The 16,888-nt window shown below is 31.9% G+C and overlaps 1 protein-coding gene across 1 annotated transcript; it reads left to right on the top strand.

Annotated features, from left to right (window-relative positions):
• Nucleotides 1–3,946: 3,946 nt before the first annotated feature.
• Nucleotides 3,947–6,106, top strand: LOC120172142 (transmembrane ascorbate ferrireductase 1-like). Its single transcript, XM_039179682.1, has 4 exons — nucleotides 3,947–4,147; nucleotides 5,005–5,053; nucleotides 5,135–5,334; nucleotides 5,673–6,106. Exons 1-4 carry the CDS (start codon nucleotides 4,004–4,006, stop codon nucleotides 5,970–5,972), a joined length of 693 nt encoding a protein of 230 aa, XP_039035613.1. The 5' UTR covers nucleotides 3,947–4,003; the 3' UTR covers nucleotides 5,973–6,106.
• Nucleotides 6,107–16,888: the final 10,782 nt, after the last annotated feature.

Genomic DNA, 16,888 nt, shown 5'->3' with positions numbered 1-16,888 from the left:
ACTTTCGTTTGTCTGCCAAATATGCAATCTTCACATAGTCCTACATCTATATTCTTTAGATCTGGCATATTCCCTTTTGACAAAAGTGTCTTCATCCCTTTCTCGCTCATATGGCCAAGCCTTTTGTGTCATAGGTTTGATTTTTCATCAGCATCTGTTACTGTAATGATATTCTCTAAATTTGAGGTTATATAGAGAGTACCAGTCTTCTTACCACGAGCAATGACGAGTGCTCATTTGGTAATCTTCCATTCACAGCCTGAAAAGGTTGTAATATATCCTTCCCATCAAGCTTTCATACAGAAATCAAATTTCTTTTGAGGCCAGGAATATGTCTCACTCCTTTCAGCTTTCAGGTGGTCTGGTTTGGCAACTTTAATCGGATGTCTCCCTTTCCGACGATCTTCAAGGTTTCATCATCAGCTAGACGAACCTTCCTAAAGTCACCACTAACATAGTTCTCCATGATTTCTTGGCATGGGGTGGAGTGAAAAGATTCCCATGAATCCAAGATCCATGATTCAATCGGACTGTTGACGCTTAGAATCATGGCATCACCTGTCTCCTCTGTCATGTTGGCATATTCCTGTGCGTCGGTATCTTTCTTCAGTGCTCAGAAATCTCTTTTAAATTGACCCTTCTTGCCGCAATTATAACAGGTAAAATCTTTTTTTCCCGTTCTGGATTTCGATCTGTCAGGATTTGAATTTCTTTTTGAAGTTCTCCCTCTAGACTCCGTGTGCAAGACTGAGGAGGTTGATGCTTCACCCGATTCTCTCCGTCGAATTTCTTCACTCAATACCAGATCCCGAACATCGTCAAATTTCAATTTGATGTTTCCCGATGAACTGCTGACTGATGCAATAGTAACATTCTAACTCTCTGGTAGAGATGATAAGAGAACTAAAGCTTGAACTTCATCATCGATTCAATTTCCATGGAACTCAACTGGGTTGTGATTGTGTTGAGTTTATTTAGGTGTTGAGCCACTGATTCCCTTTCCGCCATCCGCAAATTGAATAATTGTCTCATCAAGTGAACTTTGTTTGAGGTTGATGGCTTCTCATACATATTGGAGAGAGCCGCCATAAGACTCGCCGTGGTCTTTTCTTTTGCTATGTTAAAAGTAACATTTCTGGACAACGTGAGTCGGATAACTCCGAGGTCTTGTCTATCGAGAAGAGCCCAGTCTTCATTCTTCATGCCATCCAGTTACTTTCCTGAGAGAGGTTGATATAAATTTTTCTGGTACAGAAAATCTTCAATCTGCATCTTCCAAAAGCCAAAGTCTGCATCATCGAACTTTTCAATTTTCACATTCCCTTCGTCTGCAGCCATCGCTCCCACTCGAATCTGGCTTCGTTTGGATCGTTTCTGACAATTATTGCGAACCACCGTGTATTAGAACACCTCCGTCAACAAATTCGTATCGCTGACAAAATTTTACTATTCACGAAATTCACTATTCATGTGAATAGTAATAAATAGTTACCTCGCAAAAAAATTGACAAAATTCACAACCAAAAGCTCTGATGCCAGTTGTTGGGAAATAAAACGAGTAACAGTAATTTTCCTATAACCATATTAGTGAGAATGTGAAATAAAAGCGAAAAAATAATACACGAAATTGATAACGAAGTTCAGCCAATTATGCCTATGTCTCCGGACTCCTGCAGATCTTTTACTGAAGAGAGAAAATTTACAGTTGTTTACAAAACACTCACAACTCACAAGAAATCTCTCTAGTATTGGGAAAAAGAAATGATTTGTGATGATTTTGAAACTAAATGAGTTAAGGTATTTATAGTTGAAGCTTAGAAACTAATATCGTAATTAACCCTATTTCAATTATAATTAAAAATTGGACACCGAATACGGTATCCACCCTTTTTGAAATGTGTATTTACAGTGCTTCCTTTGCTGAAAAATCAAACCCCTTTGTTGACTTTTTCTAACATCTAACTACCAACATTCAAATAAAATGAATAAAACATCAAACATTTAAATGTGTTACCACAGTCGATAAAGTCAAGGAAAAAAGCATAGAATTTGATACTTTACAGCTATAAATCTCAAAAGCTTATTTCATTGTTCCATAACAATAAGTAATTAACAAGTGTTATTGATTGATAGCCATAAAAGGTTCATTGAACCTGGATATACAGACAAAATAATATAGCCCTTCTTCCATGTCAAAATCTATAAAAAATGTTATAAATAATAATTTTCAAGCTTCATCTATGAATCAAGGGATGGGATGGTCTTTTACAGGATTCGACCGGTTGATCGGACTTCATTTTATTGTGTTGGTTTTTATTTTAAAATTTTAAATCTAAATCGAGTTTTTAGATTTTTTTTAAAGATATGATTAAGTTGGGTTGAATACAAATTTAAGATGAAAAAAAATCTAACCCCATATAATATTATAATTATTTTTATATAATAATATATCTTTTTATTTTATTTTTGGTATAATATTATCAAAATGATTATTTTGATCTATATTCTTTTTAGAGTATTTTGGCACACAACATTTTATATTAGGATAAAAAGGCCCTAATCGTTTGTTAGAATAGTCACTTTGGCTTTTATTCTTTTTTTGGAACATTTTGATCCTAATGTTTCATTTTATGATTAAAATAATTCTATTTTATAAAACCAAGCGATCTCAGTGGTTAAGAGGTTTGTTATGTTCAAACATCGCAAATAATAGTGGTGTGAACATTCGTTATCAAATGATCGAAAGTCTTTGAACATATATTATCAAAGAGGGACTAATGGGGGCCATGACCCCCTCAAATTTTAAAAATTATAATTTAATCTCTTACAATCTTCAAAAAATTTAATTGAACCCTCTAAAATCTTTAGAAATTCAGATTAAATTTTAAAAAAATTTAATGTTCTTAATTAAATCTCCTCCTATAAATTTTAAAAATTCTCATTAACTCTATCAAATTTTCAAAAATTTTAGTTAGACGCTATTTTTTTTTTTTTGAAAAATATAAACTAAATCCTTCAAAAAAATTAAAATTTTAATTTAAACCTCTGATTTTTTACAAAAGTTTAAGTTGTCCCCAAATTCTATCAACAAGTTTCACCACTATATTTAGTCTAGATTTATAAAAAATATTATTTGTTAACTAACAATTTTCATCAATAATAAGATTTGTTTATCATAAAATAAAATATTGGAGGCAGAATACTTTAAGAAACCAACATATTTATTTTGTTAAAGATTTAACGGCTAATTTTAACATTATAATTTTATTTTTCTCGGTTAAGCTTTTGTTAGTAAAAAGAAATTTTATATATAGATATCAAATGTAATTTTTAACCCAAAAAAGTAAATCAAATTTTAATTTGAATAAACTCTCCTAAAAATCAAATTAAATCGAGGAAAATAAAGAGATTTATTTCTAAAAAAATCAGATTTAAATAGATTGAAAATCTAACCTGATCCGATACGTTGCATCCCTGTATAAATCTCAATGTCCAGATTGTTCATTTATTAACAAGATGCTAAGATACGAGGGTAGGTAACAGAGTTTTAAATTACGGTCGTGTTTTTGGTTATTTCGAATTTATCGTGATTGCGGTCGTCGCGAGCTCTATTATGATTATAGCGGAAGTTATTGCGATCATCGCGAATAACTCGAACAGCGACGAAACCATTATATCGCGGACGAAATCACGATCGCATACCGTTTTTTAAAATCATGGTAGGTAGGAGCGCGAAATGAAGCACGTGGCGCAATGGAATCCACCAAGACAGAAACTGAACTACAGACAGAGAAATGTAGACTGCGATTATCTTTATGTCCACGAGGCATAAATCAGATTGCAAGACAGATGTGAATCCAACGGTCCAAATATGTAGGAGGTACAAGAGGATAGGACCAATTATGATGAAAAGTCATTCCTTTGCCTGCTTATGAACATACTTCTTGTCAAACTGTTTTTGCTAAGCATCTTTTGGCTTCTCTCTTTCTAGTAGAAGACAGACATGGCGATTGGAGTTAAGGCATTGCATTTGTCGGTTGTGCCTCACGTGCTCGCCATTGCCGGCGCCGTCATGGTTTTGGTTTGGAATATTCACTTCAGAGGTGGATTAGCTTGGGAATCCTCCAACAAAAATCTCATCTTCAATGTAAGTTTTCTTTCCCGAATTCCCGTGTTGTTTATCAAACTCAAATTTTTATTGCTTCTGGGTTTATATCTTCTTCTTAATTGTTCCTGGAATCTTAAACTTTAAAGCACTCAATTAAAGAAGACCACAAAGATGAATTGCATTAGGCAAGCTGTTTGATTCTTAGATGGGGAAGGTTTACTCTCAGTATAAAAGGTCAGTATATAATTCAATTATGTATAGCTAGAGATATTAACAAGTCGGATTAAGTTTTTGCTCAATTCGATCCATCCGACAATCATTTTCTATCTAAATTTAACTCAACTTGACAAATATACACTATTCACCGGACTCAACTTAACCTGAATAGCATATTCTCTCCATCCTAATCCGATCTAATATGATTTTTTAGAATAAAAATTATTATCCGACTTTACTTGATATAAATATATATAAGAAATTATTAAATAAAAGAAAATTTTAATTAAAAAGTTTTATAGAGAGGATGTATTATAGTAATTATGTCTAAATTTATAAGAAAAATAATTCCGAATTGGATTGGTTCAAAAAAATTTATCCTAAATTCGAACTTAACATATCCTCTCAGAATTGATTAATTTCATGTGAAATTACCATCCCTATGTATAGCCGGTGAAGGGATTCTAAACTGTCTTTCATTATCTCTCAATCTCTAATCTAAGTCGTGTTTTTTATTTTGGCAAAATATGGTGGTGCGTGGCGAATGTTGATCTGCGGAAGTAGAGCTACAGCTGTGGTAGTTAGGACTTATAGCCATGTGTTTCTAATGAAGATTACCCTACCTGCCCACCTGCCCTCCATTTTTTCTGTATAAAAAAATATTTACTTTTTGTGTGCAGATCCATCCTGTGTTGATGTTGATTGGCTTCATTATCATAGGAGGTCAAGGTAATTAATCCAACATGCCTTTTTCTTTTCTTACTGATAGATAAACAGAACAAATTTTCCAATATTACCAAAAAAATGCAGCCATTATGAGCTACAAGGCATTGCCATTGAAGAAGGAAGTTAAGAAACTAATACATCTTGTGCTACATGCCATTGCTCTAATCCTGGGCATTACTGGAATATATACTGCATTCAAGAATCATAATGAGAGTGGGATACCAAATCTCTACAGCTTTCATTCTTGGCTTGGGATTGGAGTCATTGTCCTTTATGGCATTCAGGTACTAATACCAATTTACATCTTCATTATATCCTAGGGTGCGTTAAATAGAGATGTAAATGAGACGAGACAAATTTTACTTTATTCAAGTTTAATTCGGTCAAAGCTCAGTCAACACTCGATTTGAATAGACTCGACTTGAGTTTAAACTCGACTTGAGTTCTTAACAAGCAGAAGCTAACTACTTGATACCCGACTTGAAAAGTTGATCAATAATACTCAAATTTGACTCGTCTCATTTACAATCCTAGTGCCAAATTTCATTACTTGAAAAAGCATAACCAAGTTCAATGAGCACCCAAGGCAGTGTTTTTGAAATGGAAAAAATATGAATTGCAGTGGATATATGGCTTCCTCGTGTTCTTCTACCCTGGAGGATCGACCGGATTAAGAAGGGAATCCCTTCCGTGGCACGTGCTGTTGGGGCTTCTTGTGTACATCTTGGCTGTTGGCAATGCCAGCTTGGGGTTCCTGGAGAAGCTTACATTCCTGGAGAACTCGGGGCTGGACAAATATGGTGCTGAGGCCTTCCTTGTAAACTTCACAGCTATTGTCACAATTCTGTACGGGGCATTCGTTGTGTTTACGGTTTTCTCCATTGCTCCTCAAGAGGATGACTACAGCTATTCGTCTATATAGTTTGATGTATGAATCTATATCTATATCCATGTATCGCTTAATGGTGTATATCTGTGATTATCTGTATTTCTAGACAAAGTTGTTGTGATCAATAATATTGGTAATTTGTGGGACCTTATAGCTGTAATTGAGGATTCACCAACATAATAACCCAATCTTCATACTTCTGTTAGGAGCACAAACTTATAAAAGTTTAGGAAGAACGTATTATCAATAAAAATTATAATTATTTTTAAATACATGATAATTTGAACTTTTCAGGATAACCGTCCTATCCACTCTTCCATCAATCCTTATGTATAACTAATGATCTAAAAGAAAATTTTACTAGATTGAACTTCAATGAGTAGGGGTTTAAATTTCGCTTCATTATCATCATATCATTCAATTCCATCAATGAAGCTATTTCAAAACCATTACCATTTCCCTTTTAACCTTCAATTTCTTAATCAACTTTGACACATGACTAGGGCTCCGTCTCCACACCTATACCAAAATTGATAATGTTATTATCTTCGCAAAATTTATAGTAGTATATATATACATACATATTAGAACAACAGTTGAACTTGGAAGTACCTTTTTCATGGATCTTCTATTATATTCTTTTTCAGTGTAGACTAGCATATCTGTATTTCTACTTAGAATCAATCTGTTTTAATAATTCAGATAATTTGTCTCCTCTTCAAACTTAATAATCATGTCATTAATTATTTAATCAAAATAATTCCATGCATTACAAATTTATTTAGATGATCAACTAATATAAATTATTTTATGCATTACAAATAAATTTATGGTATATTTTATATTGTAAATTTAGGGGTAATAAATTAAATTATCAACAAAAATACAAAAAACTATTAAATTATATGAAAATTTAAATTTCAAGATACAATTGTATTCCAAGTTCCAACATTAAAAATTTTCTGTCTTTTTTGTATACCCTTTTATATGCCCCGCTAATGATATAATACTACATGTATTAATGAATTATATTTAAAGCAATAACAGTTTATTATCAATTTTTTTCTTCTAACTTTTACTTTCTCTCTCTTTTTACCGTTCTGATCGTCTCCTTTACCCCCTCTCTAGCTTAATGTTTGGGTATAACTAGAGGGAGCAATTTGTATACATAAACCTTTGTTTTTTTGTTATAATTGGAATTTAAATTCATAATTCTAGGCTTCAATATATATATTTGATACCTATGTTAAACATCTCTTATCAACTTGATACCTAAAGAATTTTTACTCTCTAGTTGTGTAGACACTACTTTTCGCCCAGCAACCTCTCCCCGGAGATCGCGACACCAACATCACCAAGTCAACAAAAAAAATCGGTGCCTACCATTACCAGCATGTCTGCCACCACCACCCTTGCCAGCTGCTCTTGCAAAATAACAGAAACATCATCACACACACAAGTGGTATTTTTTTATATATTTAAAAATCAATGCAAAATGGCTATAAAAGCCGAATCATAACGAAGAGAAGGGGCAATTTCTCTCGGTTTTTCAGCAAGAAAAAATAGCAATAAAATACAAAAAATTTCAACAATCGAAACACGTTTATTCAACAATCAAAGGAGAACTTAAATCCTAAGCAATTAAAGACAACCGAAAAATTAATTGGTACCGAAATGGGGGTTCAAGGGTGCTAATCCTTCCTTGACCGTAACCGACTCCCGAACCCGACACATTTTTGGTAAAACGTAGATCAGATAAGATAGTGTCCGATCCACCTAACAATTTTTTAAATGATCGGTGGCGACTCTTTTTCAATTCTATTCAACTTAATTTCAAAATCCCTAATTTTTCCAAATTAAAGTCGTGACCGTTTTTAAAACAAAAATAATTGTTCCACCCGAAAAATGGTTATGACAGCTTGGCGACTCCACTATGGACATGTAAGTGAGTCAGGCTGAAATTAATTTTCGGTTGTCTTTTTGAGTGAAAATTACAAGTTTAAATTTTAATTTATTTATTCGATTCTAATTATTTATCATTGATTATTTTTCAAATAAATAGTTGTACCGACGCTTTTCTAGATGATTTCAGATTTTTCAAAATTTTCATCTTAAGCTCTATACCCGAGCTCCGAACCCTTTTAAGTGGGGGTAAAAGCAACGTCTTCATGGGAATTTGTTCTCCGTATGGGTGTAGCAAGTAACCTTCAGGATTCATATACCTTATGTCATCGTGTGAATTTATTCTCTGTATGGGCATAAGGGAATGTTTCCTCTCGATTTTAACTTAGTCCACATAAGCTTGTAATGGGCTTAGGACTAAGGGTCTGGCAAGCCCAAGGGGGCACCAACAAGGAGAACATGGGTACCTTTCTTCAGAAACTAAACCAGGAGACTACAGGGAATTAGAGCATACCCCAAAACCTCATTTCAAACCCTAGGATGCTTTGAGATTATTTCCTATTTTATTTTCTGTTCAAAGCATGTGAACTAGAAATTTATGCGGTTAGGACTGGTTCAAAATTAACATGTGGGATAAAGATCATGTCCGGGTAAGAATAATAAGCATGTGGGGTAGATATCATGTGGGGTAAGACTTTTCATTTTCATTATTGTTTTTGATTATTATCCTTATATCCCTAACTTTTTCCTTTCGTTTTTGTTTTCTTTCTTTTTATTTCATCATTTGCATCATTCAAAGGAGGTGTTGATCTACTAAAACGTGTTCGTTAAACCTAAAAATTTTGTATTAATGGACAAAGGGGTTGTAATACAAGAGGTGAAAAATGTAGAGGTCCGGTTATGGTTAGGGAGACAATCTGCAAGACAATTCAACCAAGAAGATGTGATACCCGTAATCGAAGAATATGACACTCTGCTGCATTGTAAAGGAATCAGAATGGACCAGGATTTACATCGAGCACACCAAAAGTCAACTTCTTGAGCTGGCAAAGGTTGCAGGGGTAGACGGGAAAAATGTTATTGACCTGGGAAGTCCTTTCGAAGACGACAAGGACAAGATGACGAAGCAATAGCTAAACCTGAAGGCCATTGTTGACGAATTCAAGAAAGAATCAGATGAACTTCGGATAGCTCATATCGATGGAAGGCTCCAATGGTGTTTCTGTTATGAAACAGGTTCAACAAATGTGCAGTCATTCGATACTCTAGGAAAAAGTACAAAAAATAGCTCTTCACTTGCACGGTTTAGCCAGAGAATCTGAAGCGTTTAGACAAGGTATTCAACTGGTGAAAGAAGAAGGCAGAAGATGAGTCAACCTGTCAGAAATTGTTCGGGGTTTAAAAGACTTGGTGTTTTGTTGTCTCTTAAGAAATAACACTTTTGTCCCAATAAAAATTATTTATAATAACAAACATGTTTTCAGATCAATGCTTCGAATATTTCATGCATTTTTACATCTTGCATCTACATTTCATTTTTAAGCATTTTCATAAACATGAAATTAAGTCACGGAGGATTCGATGAAGTGGTCCTAATCACGTGTCACCACATGAAAGCAAGATTCGAACAACTAAAGAAAAAAACTGATATTAGTACGGTGGAAGTTTGTTCAACAGGTTGTAGGATTGAGCCTTCTATGATGATCTAAGAGAAGAGTTCCCATTCCCTACGGTTTATGATGTTGAAGCTGTATGCAGTTACTACATAGGAAACTCCAGATATTCTTCTGAGAACTGTAAGGCACTGAAGTGCAAGATCTAAAACCTGATGGATTCAGGTGCATTGCATCTACCATTTGCACAGAGAGCATTGTTTTGTTTGAACACGTTTTTTATCTTTCATATTTGCTTAATCTTTTAAACGACTGAATTTATGTTGCCTTTTAAGGTGGAATAATTGAACAAATTTTAATGTTTAGTTCTTTGAATATCGAATGAATTAAAGATTCTTTTAATTCTTCAAGAATTATAGATTTTTGACATATGGCAAGATCAGACTTTTCTTATCATGTCTAAAACAAAAAAAAATCCTTCGATTTTTTACCCAGAATAATTCATGAAGATATAAAGAGTCATACCCATACCTTTGAGTTAATAAAGTCACACCATCGTCTTTTTAGACGTAAAACCAACATTTTTTCCAATAAAACTTAAGGCATTGAGTTGTTCATTTGAGCATTCTTATAAGATACAACTTGGGGCATCTCGCAGGGAGTCTGAACATTGAGACGTGTTGGGAACAAGAAGCAAAAAGAAGAATTCATTTGAAATAATTCTATCATGCATGAATTATACTGTTTTCATGTGAATAAAATTAATCCTGAAAAATCTATCCCCATGGGGATACCTCTTCTGTGAGGACTTTTGTGTATGAGATGATGAATGGCTTTGTTCATTTATCTATATATGTATATATATATCCCTTATTGTCCCCAATTGAGCCTATAGTATTTTTCTTCTGATTCAACCCTAACCAATGATCACCCTCCACACTGGGGGCAAGGTGGAAAAATTCTGTTCACATGAGTGAAGACATTAATCTAGAGGAGATACCAAAAGGTGAACCAAATGCCAAGTGCGAGGATCCAATCAGAACAAAAAGAGAAAATGAGCAAAAAAAAAAACAAAGATTCTCTCGATTCAAATGACGCATCGAGATTCAAATTATGAGATTGATCAAGCACAATTATTCCAGAATCACTTCACTCAAAGATCATGGAGCATCAAGAAGAAATCAAGAGAAACGCATACGAGCATATTCAAATTGAACAAGAAAAGATTGAAGGCATCAGAATGAATTGATCCTTGGTTCAATACCCTGAAACACTTGTTTGGGCCTATTTATCATTTTCTTTCATAACTGTGAACCATGACCTACGTTACGTGCCTTAAAAGTCCTTTCTAATCATACATGGATTTCTAAACAGAAGAGGTTATCTTCAGATTTCATCTCGCCCATCAGGATTAATCTTTATTTGCAAAAAAGTTTTCTAAAATCTTTAATGCATGATAGAGAAAAATAACAAAGGGGGTTCAAGACGTAAATTCTGAATGACGTCTTGAAACCAAAGGAGGATTCGAGTTGAAAACCTAAAAGGTGGCTCGAATATAAAAATTGTGCAGCTGAGACGATTGCACAAATTCCTTGATAAGGCATCGCATAATCCGAGTGTGACCATGAAAGCTAGGAGTCGAAGAACACTTCCAGTAGAGGAGCATACAAGCTACCTCATCAAACCATTGAGCATCAAATAAACAAAAATGCCAAATCTTTGACCAAACACAATAACCTGAGATTTTTTATCTTTTCTTTACTTAACCATTTCCCAAAGATAGCTTTGATCTTGACATTTGTCAAATAGATATAATTTATTGAAGGATTAACAATGTAATTAATTCTTTGATATTCAATGAGCTCTAGTTTTATGATTCATCACAAGTGTAAAACCGAGAAAGGGACAATATTTTCAAAACTTTTTCGAAACTCTTTTTATTGATATTTTCATAACTTTGAAAATAAACGAGAAATGTCAACATTTTTCAAACAAGACAATCTCTCTAGAGTGGATCTTGGTAAATGACATGTGGCTTTCAGACACGAAGCTCATGCTTAGAATCAATCATGAACCAAGAAATGAGGAACAATGGGGGCATCCTTGAAGATTCAACATTGGGGCATTTTTGGAGATTCAACATCGAATATTGGAGCATATTTGGGGATTCAACATCCTGATATGAATTATCAGATCTTTGAAGGTCTTTCCTCTACATGCAGGAACAAACACACAAAGAATGAGGCCCCATCTAAGAGATAAAATAGAACTAATTCATGTTGCATGCATCTTAGACATACTTAAGAGCATCACATTCATCATTTTTTTGCATATATAATTTTTTGTAGCTTTTAGAGTCAAGTTTCAACTTCAAGAAGAAAGATACTCGATTTAAAAAGCACCTTTAGAAATTGATGGTGGAAGCTCAACTTCACAGCGAATGAGCGTCTGTCAACAAATAACTTTCCAGTTTCATTCAGAGTCAATTTCAACTTCACAGCGAAGGGTATTGGACTCGAAGCGACATAATTTACTCGAGATTGGATTTCAACTTCACAACGAAGGACATCAAACTCAAAGCCAATTTGGTAAAATTGGGTTTCAACTTCACGACGAAGGATATCCAACTCAAAACCAATTTGGTGAAACAACCCTTGGATTTCAACTTCACAACGAAGGATATCCAATTTAAGGCTCAACTTCACAACGAAGGAGCCATCCACGATTTCAACTTCACGACGAAGGATATCGTGCCCACCAACAACATTCATCTTTAGATTAGATTTCAACTTCACGACGAAGGATATCCAATTTGAGGCTCAACTTCATAACGAAAGGGCCATCCATGATTTTAACTTCACAACGAAGGATATCGTGTTCACCAGTAACATCCATCCTTAGATTGGATTTCAACTTCACAACAAAGAATATCCAATTCGAGGCTCAACTTCACAACGAATGGGTCATCCACGATTTCAACTTCACGACGAAGGATATCGTGTTCAACAGATCGACTTGATTTCACAGCAAATGAGTTATCTGCAACAACATGGGTTTATTCCCCAGTCAAGTAAAGCATAACTCCAGGCGAGAAGGGTTATCTGTCAACAAAGACCTTCGAGTTCGATTATACTCAGCTCAAAGGCACATCATTTACAGCATAACTCAAGGCTAGAAGGGTTATCTATCAACAAAAACCTTCGAGTTCGATTACACTCAGCTCGAAGGCGTATCATTTGCAGCATAGCTCAAGGCAAGAAGGGTTATCTGCCAACAAAAGACCTTTGAGTTTGATTACACTCAGCTCAAAGGAGCATCATTTGCAACATAGCTCAAGGCAAGAAGGGTTATCTGCCAACAAAAGACCTTCGAGTTCGATTACATTCAGCTCTAAGTTGTATCCAATTTACAGCATAACTCAAGGCAAGAAGGGTTATCTGTCAGTAAATACCTTCGAGTTCGATTCCATTCAACTCAGAGGCAAATCAAATTTACAGCATAGCTCAAGTCGAGGTTTTCAAGTCGAGAAGAAGACCTGAGTTAGGCGTGCCTTAGTGACAAGAAACCGTTTTCTGACAGCACAGATTAAGTCGAGAAAAACTATCTGTCAACGAAGATTTCTGAGTTCAATTCAGATCCAAGGTCTTTAAAACCGAGAAGAAGACCGAAGTTGACTACAATTTGGCAACGAGAAGTCGCATCCTGATTCAAATCCCGAACTACAGCTTCAATTCCATATCATTTCAAGATGGACTCGACTTCGCAATGGAGGAGCCATCCTCAACTCAATTCGACAATGAGTTATTGAAACATCAGAGTCAATTTTCAACTCCACCGAATGAAAAGTGTGTCTTTTAATCTTTCCTTATCCCCGTTACACGACTATGGGAAAAGAGGAGCAACTGTAGACACTGCTTTTCGCCCAGCAACCTCTCCTCGGAGATCACGACACCAACATCACCAAGTCAACAAAAAGGAATCGGTGCCTACCATTACCAGCATGTCTGCCACCACCGCCCTTGCCAGCTGCTCCTACAAAAGAACAGAAACATCATCACACACACAACAAGTGGTATTTTTATATATGTAAAAATCAATGTAAAATGGCTATAAAAGCCGAATCATAATGTAAGAGAAGGGTTAGTTCCTCTCAGTTTTTTAGCAAGAAAAAATAGCAATAAAATATAGAAAATTTCAGCAATCGAAACACGTTTATTCAACAATCAAAGAGGAACTTAAATCCTAAGGATAATTTTAATTGATCTAAAGGTAAATAATTATGATCAATTTTTTAAATTTTAATTTTAATTTTAATTTTCGTAATTAAAGACAACCGACAAATTAATTGGTACCAAAAGGGCGGTTTAAGGGTGCTAATCATTCCTTGACCGTAACCGACTCCCGAACCTGACACATTTTTAGTAAAACGTAGATCAGATAAGATGGTGTCCGATCCACTTAGCAATTTTTTAAATGATCAGTGGTGACTCTTTTTCAATTCTATTCAACTTAATTTCAAAATCCTTACTTTTTCCAAATTAAAGTCGTGTTTAAAACAATAAATAATTGTTCCACCCGAAAAATGGTTATGACAAGTTGGTACCCTGATTTTATTTTCTTTCATTGTTTTGATACTTTTACTAATGATATTAACTTTTGATTATAATATGATCAATAATTTTTTAAAATTTAAAATTTTATAAAAATAATTTAAATATTATATATATAATATGTTTAAACTAATAAAAAAGGTAAAGTACACAAAAGGCTGACTATAAGACGCTGCTTTGTTGAGTCTTTTGATTATTTGAAAAATACAAAATAATCCTTGTTATAAGACATTGTTTTGTTGAGTCCCTCGAACATTATAGATTACAAAATAGTTCTTCGACTATTAATATCTTCTAAACTTTTCTTTTTCCGTTAAAAATGGTGATTATTTAAGCTAGACGCTAACTTGCTCACTGGGATATGATAAAATATGATCCCAAAACTGTTCAAGTTGTATTTTGTACATCGAGTCTCTATTTACATTAAGTCATCAAGTCAGTGCTCGAAAGCAATGACGATGCCAGTAGATATCGTTAAAATATGGTTTTATCATATCTTAGTCAGCATTTTAACGTCTAGCTCAAACGATGTTTAATTTTTTAACAAAAAATGACGAGTTTAAAACATATAAATAGTTGAGTGACGATCAACAAAGCAATACCCTATAAATGGGGGATTATTTGTGTAATTTCTCTAAAAAATGAAAGAAGGTTGGAGTTATGAGTCGTTTTCCAGTCAACGCATAATAGTGCAATAACACCAACCATACAACTCAGCTGAGACAATGGAATGAGCAATAGTTGCACATTGTGTCCCCTTCCCCCAATTATAATATCTTAGTCTGTTTGTTTGCCGTAAAATAAATTACTGAATTGGTTTTTATCGAAATCCCATGTTAATTTCATGTAATTCGTTTTTCGGAAAATGTTTTCACGTGTTTGTTTCACGTAATTTGTTTTCCGGAAAATGTTTTCTAGTGTTTGGTTGGAGAAAACTGGTTAGTCAACGTAAAACATTTTCTTGGTCAACAAAATTTCTTTTTTGTTTTCTGGAAAATGGCTTACGGTTTGATTTTCCGTAAGCCATTTTCCGAATTTTTCATTTCAAAGAATAAATACTCAAAATAATTTTATTTTATGAATTTAATACTAATAAAATATGTTAATATCATTTTCATCAAAATATTAATTATTAAAATATTTAAAATATATTTATTAATATTTATAATAATATAATATTATATTTTTAATATTATAATAAAATAATCAATTATATTATAATAATATAAGATATTATATTTTTATTTTAATAAATATATAATAATTTTTTTATATATGTAATAATGAATAATATTATTTATATATTTAATATTAATATAATATTTTAATAAAGATATTTAAAATATAATAATTAATATTTTTAAAATATAATATAACACTATTACTTTAATAAATAATTAATATAATTAATAATATTTTTATTTCACTAAAATATAACAATATTAATATTTTTATTAATAAAATTATAAAAATAAGATTTAATAATAAATAAATTATTTTAATATTTTAAAATAATAATATTAAGTTTTATGATAAATAATATTATTTATTGTATTTAATATTTTTAATAAATAAATTTTTAAAAACTCATCAACTAGTGGAAAAAAGGTTTAAATAACATTTTCCAAACATCATAAAACATTTTCCAGTTGTTTTTTTAGAAAAATGTAATTCATTTTACGAAAAATATTTTACGAAAAACGTTTTCTAGAAATGTAATTCATTTTCCAGTAATTCAAATTCCAATAATCCATTTTTCAGAAAATAAATTACAGCCAAACAATTGTATTTTCTTTGAAAATGAATTACGGAATTAGTTTTCCCCGAAATCTCGTGTTTGTTTCATGTAATTCGTTTTTCGAAAAATGATTTCCGTGTTTGTTTCACGTAATTCGTTTTCCGAAAAATATTTTTCGGTGTTTGGTTGGAGGAAAACTGGTTGGTCAACGTAAAACATTTTCCTGGTAAACAGAATTTCTTGTGTTTTTTGGAAAATGACTTGCGGTCTGATTTTCCGTAAGTCATTTTCCGAACTTTTCATTTCAAAGAATAAATACTCAAAATAATTTTATTTTATTAATTTAATATTAATAAAATATGTTAATATCATTTTCATCAAAATATTAATTATTAAAATATTTAAAATATATTTATTAATATTTATAATATATATATATTTTTAATATTATAATAAAATAATCAATTATATTATAATAATATAAGATATTATATTTTTATTTTCATAAATATATAATAAATTGTTTATATATTTAATAATGAATAATATTATTTATATATTTAATATTAATATAATAATCTAATAATATTTTAATAAAGATATTTAAAATATACTAATTAATATTTTTAAAATATAATATAACACTATTACTTTAATAAATAATTAATATAATTTATAATATTTTTATTTCATTAAAATATAACAATATTAATAATTTTATTAATAAAATTATAAAAATAATATTTAATAATAAATAAATTATTTTAATATTTTAAAATAATAATATTAAATTTTATGATAAATAATATTATTTATTGTATTTAATATTTATAATAAATAATTTTTAAAAAACTTATTAACTAGTGAAAAAAAGATTTAAATAAATCTTTTAAATATCATAAAAAGTTTTACAAATATTTTTCAAAAATAATATAATTCATTTTACGGAAAATATTTTTCAGAAATGTAATTAATTTTTCAGAATTCAAATTATAATAATTCATTTTTTATTAATTCAAATTCTAATAATTCAAATTTCAGTAATTCATTTTTCAAAAAATCAATTACAATTAAACAAATGCTCAC

Source organism: Hibiscus syriacus, unplaced genomic scaffold (assembly GCF_006381635.1).
Source record: "Hibiscus syriacus cultivar Baekdansim isolate YM2019G1 unplaced genomic scaffold, ASM638163v2 tig00111843_pilon, whole genome shotgun sequence".
Classification (NCBI taxonomy): domain Eukaryota; kingdom Viridiplantae; phylum Streptophyta; class Magnoliopsida; order Malvales; family Malvaceae; genus Hibiscus; species Hibiscus syriacus.
The sequence above is the reverse complement of the archived record's forward strand: the minus strand, read 5'-3'. Positions and strand labels throughout refer to the sequence as shown.